Here is a 13,201-nt window from a genome sequence, read left to right on the forward strand (position 1 = left end):
TTTTTCCACAGTGACATCTCTACTTCCCTTCATTTATCATCAAAGACAGCTCCCACTATTTGAAGTGGACGGACAGTTACACAGTAAACCCTGAGCGTGCTGTTCGACTTCATGCAGCGGGTTCTTAAGAGTGATATCTTGATAGTGTACTGCAGATAAAAAGTAGAAGCCAGTGTATACCCATTAGCTATTTACACCTCATTAACTAAGTCAATATACTCACTCCACATTATCACAACAGCTGAGAGGAGTCCAAAGGATTTATTTGCATTTAAATGAGGTGTTCATGTTTCCCCTCCAGGTTTTTAAAGCCTACTCCGGTGACATCGGGAGTTTTCACCCCTATATGCTTAGCAAAATATGAGCTGGTCTGACACCGATGAGACGGTGTACAAGCAACTGAATATACCCTCCCACGCAAGAAACAGGATGTGTTTCAAGGCAAGCTACATTTTTTTTTTTTTTTTCCTTGAGAGCTGGACCTTCTTGACATCTCCGGTCGCGGAAACTTCAACGCTGAATAAGCTCGTCGCTGAATTCAAAGCCCTCTCGGTGCCACCCATACAAGAGGCCCACGCTGTAATTCCGATATTGAATATACAGCCTGTTCATCAGTATGAATTATGGGTGTACATCTTTTACATAATCACTGATACAGAATCAATAGACATACTAATCAAGGGCAGCGAGTATTGAGTGGGAGCGCCCACTGCCCATCAGTTATCCTTGCCTCGGGAGGTAGACAGCCACAACCCTCGCGAGGAGCACCGTCATCCATCAAAAGTTTGTGACACGGAGAGGAAGGGCTGAAGCATCTGGAGTCGCGCCAATTTCAAAGAATAACCTTGAAGGCGTCACGGAGCATGCCGACTAACAAATGCAAACTGAGGAATACCATTCTGCCGAAGAGCAAAGAGTTGTGTGTTTACTATTGTTCTGCGGAATATAGAGCATGTGCGAGTTCAGCAGAGAGCACGCGGCGTAGCAAACACGAATCCACAACGATGAATATTAAAATCACATAATAATATTATAGAAAAAAAAGAAATGTATGCTACAATTTAGATGGAAATGTAAGATTTAGGTTAAGACCTGTATACACGCCTGAAGTGACAATACACTCTGATTTCAGCAACACCAATAATGCATTTTTTTTTAGAGAGATTACTCACCTGGAACAAGATTAAGACGCCACTAATACCCATTTAATTAAAGAAAAGGCAGAAATCCCTCACAACCCAGAGCTAAATGACTGAATTAGAAGGCAGAGCATGTTCGCGCAACCAACAATACGTTCCTGGAAAAACAGGAGGTCCCGCTTCTAATGACTCACTATCAGGATTTCATTATCGAATTTTAAGACCCGGTTCAAAATTAAATATCATTTGACCTTCATGCTGAGTCAAAATAATTAACTATGGCACTGATTCATTTGGTTTCTGTGAGGAACTAGCGGATTACTTTGTACAGGCAAACCCACACGTTCGAGTTTTAAATAAATGTTCAGATAAAGTAGTTGTTTTTTGAAAAGTTCTCACATTTCAGATCAGTTTTCGTCTGCATGTTCAACCACTAAATTACATAGAAATCACAATATAATAAATAGAATTAGATTTATTAACTGATAACGTAAAAAAAAAGGTATCAGCTTGTAAATATTAGCAACTCACATGGTTAGGATGCCACCAGTTTCCCATTTTTTTCTCTTTGCAGGTAAGTTTTTTTTTTCCTTTTTTGAAACTTCAATACTTTGTTCCGTCTTGTTCACTGACAGCTGCAGCACAAGACAGCAGAAGGTGAAGTGCTGTCAGCTGAAAAAGAAGAAGTTAAGGTAGCCTACAGTGACCAAATTGAGTGAGCAGAGTGAGCAAAACTCTTTTCTGGTGTGCTGACTGGCATCAGCGCTGGAAAGCAGAACAGTGAAGCACTCAACAAAGGCGGCCGGGTTTGATGTGTTGTTAAATGCCTCTGGTTTCGGATTTAGGCATTCGGTTCCTAAGGCGCGATTGCACAAAATACATACGCTACGGATGAACAGACCGGGGGTTACTGGTAACACTGAAAGTAGCCCTAATATGCTTTTTCATTCTGTTTTCCTGTTTGTAATGCACAGTATGATGGAGAATATCTTTTGTGAGAAACATCCATCCTCTGAGAAAGGCTATGAGGCCTAAATGCAATGTGTAAAAAAAATACACATGTTGATCTTAAGTTAGATATTTTGTGTGTCAAAAATGTGAGTGTCTATAATACAGTCAGCTATGCATGTGTTTATAATGAATATGTAGTCATGGAACAGAGTCATTCTTGCTTTTATTTGTGTCTTTTTAGGCTATTTGGGGGTGAAATTCAACAACAAATTGCAAATTCTACACACATTTCTTAGCATACAAGTGCCTGTTTGGAGATTTTTCTGACCACCAGAATGTAAGCTAAACATATTTGTTTAGCACAGGTCTTGCTTTAAGATGTATGTCTGAAGAGTTCATTTGTAAAAACAGATAACTCCATTTTTGTAGATTTTCAGAAAACTAATTTTTTTGTTGTTGTTTGCTTGAGATAATATCAGTAAAACTGAAGTTGAGTGGATGTGACTCAGTAGAAATGACAAAACCAGAGATAACTTAAGTTTGATTGATGTTGTCTCAGGTAGACGATGGAAAAGTGGGTTTTCTGAAGGTTTGTGAAGGTGGAGTTATCTGTTTTGGCAAATGAACTCTTCATTTAGAAAAAAAAAGTATATATTCTTGACTGATGACATGCAGCATTATTATTCAATAAACAATTAATTGATAAAACAGCTTACCTACAATTATATTTTATCCATATGCTGATAAAACTAAGAATGGCTGCATTACATTTGTACGAACACATTGCTAGCATGTGCCTCCACGTCTTGTATAAATTGGCTGTTGACTGGCGCTAACCGCCTCACAAGTCTTCGTCACGGTGCCCCTTTTGCTAGCTAAACCGCCACAATGCCCTCTGCTTGCCAACACAAAACTGCACATATGAGTGATCGCCTCCTCGCTATTAAACACAAGCAGGCTGCAGTCCTTTATCTCATTTAACAGTAAAAGACACCTGGTGGCACATCCAGGTACTGCAGCCTATCCACAATACACATATGTGTGTCCTTGCTCTTCTGCCTTACTGTTTTTTTTATTTTGTGAAATTATTAACAGCAATTAAACAGTTAACAGTTCACCATTAGAATCTGTAACGTCTATATGTAGCTGTTAATTGCTCAACTGTGTTCACTATCCAGATGCTAACTTGGTCCGCCTGCTGGTTGTTACGGATCCAGAGGGTTTACCGCTAGAAAACAGCTGCCTGCTACCGAATCACAATAGTAGAATCAATGCAATGAGAAAAAGCCCAGTAGAGCCGAAGTAAACCACAGAGGCAAGTGATAAGATGTTTCAGAGTTAGTTATTATTCTTACAAAGAAATATAATTCATGACTTTATCAGCGGTAGAGATCTTCCACAATCCTGCCCACATAGAGTGGCACGACACCATGTGAGGTCCTGATCCCTAAAAACCAAAACTGCAACACGAGGAAGCGTGCGCCCGCTGAGTGCTGCGGAGTGATTTGGTTTGATTTCTGAAACTGCCTGCGAGTCATGTCGTTAGGAACATCAGGTTCAAGGGGTCCATCTTTAAGATAGCTCACACTGACTCACACTGGAGCATGCAAGGAAAAGAATAGCTGCCGAAACGAGAAGCGCATCCTCCTCCATTACCGCGCTGCGACACAAAAACAGGCTTTTTTTTTGTGTGTGTGTCTCTGCTTGTGCGGTCAAGAGTTCTGACCTGCTCAAATCAAGTTTGAGATCACATGTGTGGCAGGGTAATATCCTGAGAGCTGAAAGGTTCCTGTTTTGACTAAAGATGTCACATCGGCTCGTATACATCGGTGAATTTAATCTATGTATTAAAGTCTGACTGCTACAATGGCCATTTATACCAAATGTCCCTATATGCCTGGGCTTTTTTTCCCCATTCGTCCTGCGTCAGATTTAAGTTTAAGATGAAAAAGGTTTGACCGAAAGTGAAAGAGCGCTCGATCTGAATCACTCGCTCGGCACAGAAACTCCGACAGCTGCAGAGACCGCACAGGTTGTAGCATCAAATTCAATCCTTGCTCAGACTACAAATTTATTTCAAGTCTCATGAATCCCCTATTAGCTCTGAGAACTCTTGTGGTCAGGTAGCTGCTTATAGAATGTGATAGCAGGAGGATGTATCGCAGAGATCACACAGTGCACTCGCCCATTATTAAGAAATGAGCTTCCACTCCTGCAACGGTTCAATGTAGAAAAACTGAGGTTATAGCAGGTATTGTCCTTGCATGGAAATATACCTTTTTTTCTGACAATTCTAAGTTTTCATTTGTATTGGCAAACACGTACATCTTGTTGAACGGGTATAACATCTACTCAAAGGACAAGAGTGATTCGTAGAAACACCAAAATCAACATGTCTGGCTCTGACCTCACCCGGTTCAATCAGGAGGCTCAATTACCTCTTTAGGTGACTGAACACTGCAGTTTGTGATATTTCCAGCTGCCGATTGTTACGCGTTCTGTGCACTAATGAGTATTTACTGCAACAGGACAGCGTGTGTGGGATTGATTCAAAGTAAAATACAGTTTATGAATTCATGTTAATGATAGGAAACTTCACCCAGAACAACTATTTGACTCACTGATGTGTTTTTGTGGGAAACAATAAAGCTCTGTGGCACAAAGGGATAAAATAGAGACTATGGCTACAGAGAACTTAACTGTTAGTTCCAATCCTGGTCCTCGAGGGCCACAATCCTGCATGTTTTAGATGTTTCCTTCTTCCAACACACCTGATTCAAATGATCAGCTCATCATCAAGCTCTGCAGAAACCTGATAACGATCCTGATCATTAGAATCAGGTGTGTTGGAAGAGGGAAACATCTAAAACATGCTCGATTGTGGCCCTCGAGGACCAGGATTGGACTTTCCTGTGTTAGAACAGGGGTGTCAATCTCAAAAACACAGTGGGCCAAAATTTAAAACCTGAACAAAGTCGCGGGCCAACATTCAACAAATGAACCTTTTAATATGGACCGAAACAAATTTTGCTTTAACACTGAATATGGAACAAGCAACGCTTATTACCATACATTATATATAAGTTAATAGTGAAGACATGCAAAATCAAATTATAAATAAAAAACACATCAGTGGCACAGTGACAGTTGTAGTGTGAAGTCGCTATGCCTACTGCCACAGAGGAGAGGGAGTTTCTGGGTCCTGTCCTGATTGACGTGCCAAAACAACAACAGGGCATTATGGGATTTGTAGTATTAGCGGTGAATGTGCTGTACAGTATAATACCGGGGGCAGCTCTAGTAGTCATTTGGTCTTGTCTCGCGGGCCAAATATAATTACAAAGCGGGCCAAATTTGGCCCACGGGCCAGCGTTTGACACCCCTGTGTTAGAAGGATCAGTTCATTGTTGATTTTGGTGTTTTCATGGGATGCTACGAAACCGATCCTGTTCTTAGATCCCCCCAAAACCCATTTTGTTGCTGCATGCAAACCAAAAGTTGATCGATTAAAAGCAGTCCTATTCCAGCTTCACCGCCCCTCCACGCTTCAGTCAAGTAGACGACACTTCCATTCTCAGTGATATACTCTCCCAGATTTGCACGCCCCATTCATTTTCAAAAGGAAATAAATCAGTTACTGGAAGTAGATGCTCTCAAGGCCATGTAAGATTAGATTAAATACCTGACAATCTTTAAACCCTCTTGACTTTTGACCTTTTCAGGTGTACCAGATGTGCATTTTTATAGTTCCAAATGATTACTCCCATTTTGACTCTGACAGCTGCAATTACCAGCGGCCTTATTAGAGGTGTGAGCAGGCTCAAACTCTGTCTTGTGTCAAAATCACAGTCAAATTATGCGTAAAACTAATTACCAGCAAAAAGGTCACAATCTTTACTGGAGACTGGTGCTGAAACACTGCTAATACTTAAAGAGTACGTTCTCTGTATTTGACCAGGAGTCTGTGCTAGAGGGATCTGGCTTCCCTCCTCCCTGCAGGAGGAACAAACACATGCACTTTAGTTCCCTATATTTCTATAAAGAATTACACGACACTCTCCAGTAATACCAGTTGCCCTTTAAATTATCCGCTTGAACCTTCACCGTTCAATCACGCCGTGGAGTTAATTAAGCTATACCAAGAGTAATAAAGAAGACAGATGACACTCGGTCATACATGCACGGCCCGACTTTGTGACAACAACTGAAGGCTGGTAAGGTCAGAGCGCGACAATTGATGGAAGTGTCACCCTATCATAGTGGAAATCCGCAAGCAGAATCAAGACCGCGGAATGACTTCCTACTGGTCCACGGGATTGTACAAACGGCCTGAGACTTATTGGTGGCCTTGTCCCCAAACGCTAAAGCCCAGAAACTAATCTGAGAAAGCGATCACTCACTTGCTGTTAATGTCATCATTTACGCCTGTCCGATAACTGGCACATACAGTAAGAAATGTATTGACTCACTCCTGCTGTAGGAATATGAAGCTCAGAGGCTGTCAGTTAGACTCATCAAGATCCTTCGAGCGATCTATCATCGCGCTGTTGAGATATCGGTGCGAAAGAGTCTTTAAAAAGGCATTAATCAAGTGACAGTGCTGACTTTGCATCTTGGAATGTTTGTTTTGGCGTTCTTTGTTCTTTAAGAAGAGGTGAAGTAGCATCAGTCAAACTGATCAAACTGCATTCTAGGTAATGATCCATCATCACACAACCGATGTTAATGCTAAAATATCAAGAAACCTCTGCCAAATGTGTTCGCTGATGCATAATTCACATAAATATGCGCTGAAGGTGAGGGTAGTGGTGGCAGAAAGTGAAATATTTAAGTACCTCCACTTTCTCTTTTATGACTTTTTTTATACTTCGACCTCCCAACTTAAGAACAAAATATTGTACTTTTTACTTCACTATATTTAGCTCACATCTATTGTTAGAAGATCTTTTGCAGATTTGATCACGTACATTTGATGAGCTCAAAATATGATGCAGTTATAAATTAATTAATTAAACAGCAATGACAATTGTATTTAAAATAAGTAAGACCATTGAAATTGGGAGCATCTGGGGCAACTATAGGCTAATATAATAACCAAACACTATTAAAGGTGCTGTTCTGCAAAATGAATATTTTTAAGGCAGCAGAACAATCTCACAGCACAATACTGGCAAAATATTAGGTTGCTATGGTGAACAATCATCTATTTACTCATCCTGCAGACACAGTGCAACTTTAGCATCACTTTGTAGTGGTGTTTCCGCCCACATCATTCATTTCAAGCCCAATATTCAGTCTACTTTTAGCTCCGTTTTTGGTCTCCACCAGTAAATTAAACTGACTATAAAGCTCCTTAAAGTCAAGAGGAGCTGCGGATTTAGTTGGTAATTAAACAAAAGATCTTTATCAGTAGACAGCATCACTAGTGGCAGTTTTTTGTTAATTGCCATACATTGCTTTCACGTCTTTGTTTTGTGTAGGGTGATTTTTGATCTGCAGCAATGATGAGTGTAAGCTCCAGTCAGCACACACAGGGAGCTAATAGCTCCCCAGGGAGCTCTCTCCCCATGCTGATCATATCATCAAACGCAACCCACAATGCTATCCTCGGCTGCCACTGAATCGTCTCTTTTTTCTTTTCTGCTGCCTCTCTTTTTTTTTTTAGTGCAAGCTCAAAAGTTTAGCCAGAGAAAGAGAGAGAAGAAGAAAAAAAACAGACTCACAAGCAAAGGTTAGACTGGCCTCTCGGCTGACGATGGTCCCAAAAGAGTTGGAGGCGAGGCACTGATACGTTCCAGCATCTTGGTCTTTGTTCAGATGACTGATTCTGAGGTTGCCTCCAGAAAGACTGTAGTGAGATCCAGATTTGGGACTTATTTCTGTGCCGTTCAGTTTCCACCTAAAAAGAAAAAAGAAGAAAGACGGCCATGTAAACGAACAAATTAAACACCGCTCGGCGAAGACTCGTGATGGAAGCGTTCCAGAGCAACGAGAGGAAGGAGGATGCGACTTGTACATTTGATTGTTTCTCAACGGGAGGGAAATAAAAGGTGGAGTGGGCCCAGAAATCATGGCCTCCAGCTTTGTGTTAATCTAAGCAGCAGTGAACCACTATGGTGCCAAGGACTTGACTCCCTGAGAATAGATAGCATTGCAGGCCATCCATCTTGCCAGACCCCAGTCAGGCCGCATAAAAATCCTGCTTAATCATTATGGTGCAACAATTAAAACAAATGCCTGCAAGCTCGCCTTCACACTTGTGCATTCCGGGCCCGTCCATATGATTATCATTGGTGTTAGGGGTGATCAACGAAGGGTGTAATTCGCTTAAAATGGCAACAGACTCTCCAATCTATCCACACAGATGCACCAAAGAAACGCAGGTAGGAAGGAAATCCGTCACTGCACTAAAAAGCAGCTTCAACTTACTTCAGCCGGGGCAAAAAAATAAAAAGATCTCAGTTATTTGTTATCAATAGTGTATAACCGTCAAAGCAATAAAAGGTTCTGCGAAGATAAACAAGCATGAAAAGGGCATTTTTATATCGCATCGGAAAACGGACAATCAAGATTTGATTGGGGGGCGATTTCGTGGCTGATTATCTCTTTGAGGAGAAGTTCTGAATTTCCTTCTGCTTTGATTTTTAATTTTCTTTCGAATGATTTCAGGTTCAGCTGGGAAAACAGCGTATTGTTTTCATTTGGAAAAGAAAGAGGCTTTGATGTGACGAAAGGGGGGGTTTCGCTAAAGCCCTTTTGTACAGTAGACAGAAGTCGTACAAAGCTGTTTGCTGCTATCTTAACTCCCCTCGGTATGCCAATTTGGTGCCTTTGAGGCAAAATAACCTTTCAGAGAAAACACTGACAGCGCCGTTGTCTTATTGATGTGGTATTTTCGAGCAATATTACATCTTTTATAGTATAATATGCCCTATAGAATAGACTCATTTGCTTATTGCGCTCGCTGAAAACGTTGCACGCTGCGGCCGCGGACTCCTGCAGAGGATCGTCACATAATACAAGCAGGAGCTGAAAAAACAAAGTCGGGCTTGTGTTGCTCGCCACCGCGCTGAAACGTCTCACAAGGAGCAGAATATTTGTGGGCCGGGGCAACGCGGCACTCACAAAGCGCCTCTACAGACTTTGTTCTTTTAATAGACAAAATGTGTGGCACAATGGTCTTTCATGGCCCTTCTCCAGTTCAGTCATAAGTAAGTGCAACACTCTCAAGAGCCTTATTACTACACACAATAGAGAAGAGCCTGAGGGGGGGTAGGGCGCGTTCTCGCTGGACTGCAGCAACAATTTATTTTGCAGCCGAAGTGGAGCAAACAAAAATCAACATAAATATTTCACACCTTTCGACTCAAAGTGGACAGGAGGAGGAGATGCTGCGAAACCCCCCAGTATCACGCTCAGATAGTGGCTTCCTCTGTTTCTGCAAAAGCATCCCCGTCAAAACATGAAAGCAGCCTTTTCACAGTCGTAATTGCTCGGAGAGACTCGGGCATTGTATCCACAGTGAAATGGTTTAATCGTTGACAGCTTGAAAACCAAATGTTGCGAAAGATTTTCTTTGCCAGTCGTCAATTCGGTGCTTTATCTGGGTCTTTCGCTAATTGAGCCTGGAAAAATGTTTTGATGTATCTGAGTGAGTAATCATGTCCCGTGTTAAAAGGGAAGAGTTTACGCAGTCGGAGGAAGACGTTGTGAAGCTCTAAACATACCATATTGTGTATGTGTGTGGTGGTAGTTACAGATAATTGCCCAGCCATTGTTCTTTTGTGACAAATTACACGGCCTGTGACAACTCTTGTCGCTTAAAGCCAATTAAATAAAAAAAACTACCTAAGCCGCTAAGTGACAGATATTCAAAACTCGAGCGCATTTTAACACCAGACAAATTGAGTGTAGGAGCCATGATAGGAGGCAGCGTGAGGGGTAGTGGTGGTGTCACCGCACATCCTCCGCGGGAAGTAGAGCAACAGATTACATCAAACACATGTAAACTAGATGATTTAATAATTCTATTTACAATGATTTATGATGGCAAGCAGGCCAGAACAGCAGTTCCATTTGTTAGGCACATGCTTTATCCAATCATGTAACAACAGGCCGTGCACACAGTGGCATAATACCACGCCATCTGGCTTATGAGGCTGTGAATGTTAGGCGCTCTGTTCCTTTTCTTAAGCCTGGTGCTTAAAAGTGCTTTTTTTAAAATACTACTTTGTAAATGCCATACCTCAGGTTTCTCAGGTGCATTTTCAAAATAAAAAATCTTGGAGTAGAAAAGAAGAGGGGGGAAAAAAAGTCATCATCATGCATGAGGTGTGGCATAAAAAAATCTGTTTCGTTTGTGGTTAAAAACTCTAAAAAAGTAGTTCTGAGGCTCTTCTTCACAGGACAGCTCTTCCAGTTCTGGGTGTTTTGGACCGTAGCGCCATCCATGCTGTCTACACGTTTGATTCCTCTGTGGCTGTTTGTACACAGGCCAGACTGAAAGAAGACTGGCGGTGGCTGAGCATCGCTATGCTATTCGCACTGGGAAACTCATTTATCCAACAGCCTGCAACTATCTGGGTGCCCAGCTACTTCAAGTGAGTGCACTTTCAGGAGGTACAAGGCAGTGAGTTTGAATATCAGAGGTGGCCAAGAGATTCATCCCCTCTCAGTACAGACCTGGTGTGGATCAACTATTTTGAGTGTTCAGTGGGGGCGCACCTTGTATCACAGTCAATGTAAAACAGCCGTCTCCTTCGTCCGACCACATATTAAACCGCAGGCTACATAAGTTCTGAAATAAAGATTTTCATTACAACTCTCCTCTCATCCAGGATTTAACAAGGGTCAAACGCTGGCGACCTGCTACCAGGGCGGGGGAATTAATAAAACGATACAGATGTTTGATGTCACTTCGCTGACCCCACAGAAAAGAGAAGTAAATTAGAGGAAGTGACAGAATGCAGAGATAGCCGAAGCACGCAGATGGACAGACAGAGGGATGAAACCGAAACGGACTTTGCGCTGGCGGCGAGAAGCGACAGCTGTACGGGAGCTGGCAGCGGTGTAGCGGTGCGTATATGCAGGTATATGACATGTACCCACCTGTGGGCAGGAGGGTTTATCGTTTACTTAATTAAAAAACAGCCACACAAGGCCTCCAGACTAACCTTTTAAATTGGTTGCACCGGCGTGGCACAACATTTTTTTTCCACTGTGCCTTCGGTGCCAAATAATGCATTCAAGCGCACATTTCCCAAAATGTGCAACCATTAGGATGATATTTTAAAAACTGTATTCACTTGAGAGCCTGGAATTCATTCATGTTAATATTTCCTTTATTCTCATTTAGTCCAGACCAGGGGTGTCAATCTCAAAAACACAGTGGGCCAAAATTTAAAACCTGAACAAAGTCGCGGGCCAACATTCAACAAATGAACTTCTTACATGGACCGAAACAAATTTTGCTTTAACATTGAACATGGAACAAGCAACGCTTATTACCATACATTATATATAAGTTAATAGTGGAGACATGCAAAATCAAATTAGAAATAAAAAACACATCAATGGCACAGTGACAGTTGTAGTGTGAAGTCGCTATGCCTACTGTCACAGAGGAGAGGGAGTTTCTGGGTCCTGTCCTGATTGACGTGCCAAAACAACAACAGGGCATTATGGGATTTGTAGTATTAGCTGTGAATGCGCTGTACAGTATAATACCGAGGGCAGCTCTAGTAGTCATTTGGTATTGCCTCACGGGCCGAATACAATTGCAAAGCGACCCAAATTTGGCCCACGGGCCAGAGTTTGACACCCCTGGTCCAGACAATACCGAACACACGCCTTCGCTCGTGACATTCAATGTAAACGCCGCAGTTACAGTTTACCGCCGCATGTGACGTGCAATTAATGAACTTCCAGCGTGATTTAGCTCCTGTCTGCTCGCCGCAACACATCTTTAGGAGGCAGCAGCCGCTCTGACGGGACCGCACAGCGACCTTGACAGGAAACAGCTGATTAGGTCATCCTTTAAGCTGGCTCAGTCCCAAGTATTAAATGTACCAATCCTTCCAAATCTCACCCCGGCAATTTCAGTGAGCAAACATGATTGATTTGAACTCCTACTAGCCAGAGATGCTGCAACACAACACAACACCCTTTCAATAGACTAATGGTCCATGCGAGGAAGAAGTAAAGAGGAGGGAGGGGGGAAAAAAACTGCTGCTCTTTGAACTCAGCAGTAGAGAAAAGATGTTTGAGGTCAGTGCATACAAGGCTTTACATGCATTCCTCAGCTGCAGATAGACAGCGAGCTTCCATCACGAGGCTGAAGGGGAAAATCCAACCTCAAAAAAAAAGAATCCATGTACTGCATTCCTGTGATCCTGATCAGCTCAGGCTTGTTTTCAGAGGATGAACAAATCTTTTCTAAAGCTAGAAACAACACAACCAAGACTCTCTTGTTGCTGCATCAGAAAACAAATCCCGGGGCCTGAAGCTGAGGACACAGTCACAATAGACTGGATATGGACACACTCTGCTTTGTGGGATACAGTAAAGTGAACTTGTGGAGGAAAATCTAATTCACTGTCATGGGGCAACCTCAGGCTGTGTCAGATTAAAAAAAAAAAAAAGTGCTTCTTTCTCGTTTCAGAACGGAGGTGTCTTGTTTATTGTACGGCTTCAACTGCCTTAGATCAAAAGAACAAAATGTGAACTCTGTTGCGCAGCTCCGGTTTGTTGCTGAGAGTTTTGAACCCTGCGAGAAAGCGACAAATCCATACGCCTGTAATTAGTTTGCATTCTTACTAGATGATCAAGAAGTACACTGATTAAACACCCCTGCTGTTTGTAAATGCTTCTCAGAAACCTTTTACGAATTCTAATTTCCATTTCCGTACCAAATAGAAACTTTTAGAAACTTTAAGCACACTTTGTACCAGCCTAAATCAAGCAGTGAGAGTTAACAGGTGTTATTATTAAGAAGTCTTTTAGGATAAGGAATCACAGATTGGTAATGTTGGAAATCTGCAAGGGTGCAACTCATTAAAAAAATATGTTCTTTTACAACTAAACTACTTAATTGTAAGACGATAAGCATTCGG

General features: G+C 41.9%; 1 protein-coding gene across 2 annotated transcripts in view; it reads right to left on the minus strand.

Moving 5' to 3' along the window:
- LOC103368562 (contactin-4-like) overlaps positions 1 to 13,201 on the minus strand; it is a 173,632-nt gene that overhangs the window by 94,580 nt on the left and 65,851 nt on the right. For both annotated transcript variants that reach the window (XM_008296971.1, XM_008296970.1), the window contains exon 4: positions 7,814 to 7,989. In XM_008296971.1, the coding sequence (XP_008295193.1) occupies positions 7,814 to 7,989 (176 nt within the window). The remainder of the gene's footprint in view (positions 1 to 7,813; positions 7,990 to 13,201) is intronic.

The sequence above is a fragment of the Stegastes partitus genome, unplaced genomic scaffold (assembly GCF_000690725.1).
Source record: "Stegastes partitus isolate 25-593 unplaced genomic scaffold, Stegastes_partitus-1.0.2 Scaffold1173, whole genome shotgun sequence".
Taxonomy (NCBI): domain Eukaryota; kingdom Metazoa; phylum Chordata; class Actinopteri; family Pomacentridae; genus Stegastes; species Stegastes partitus.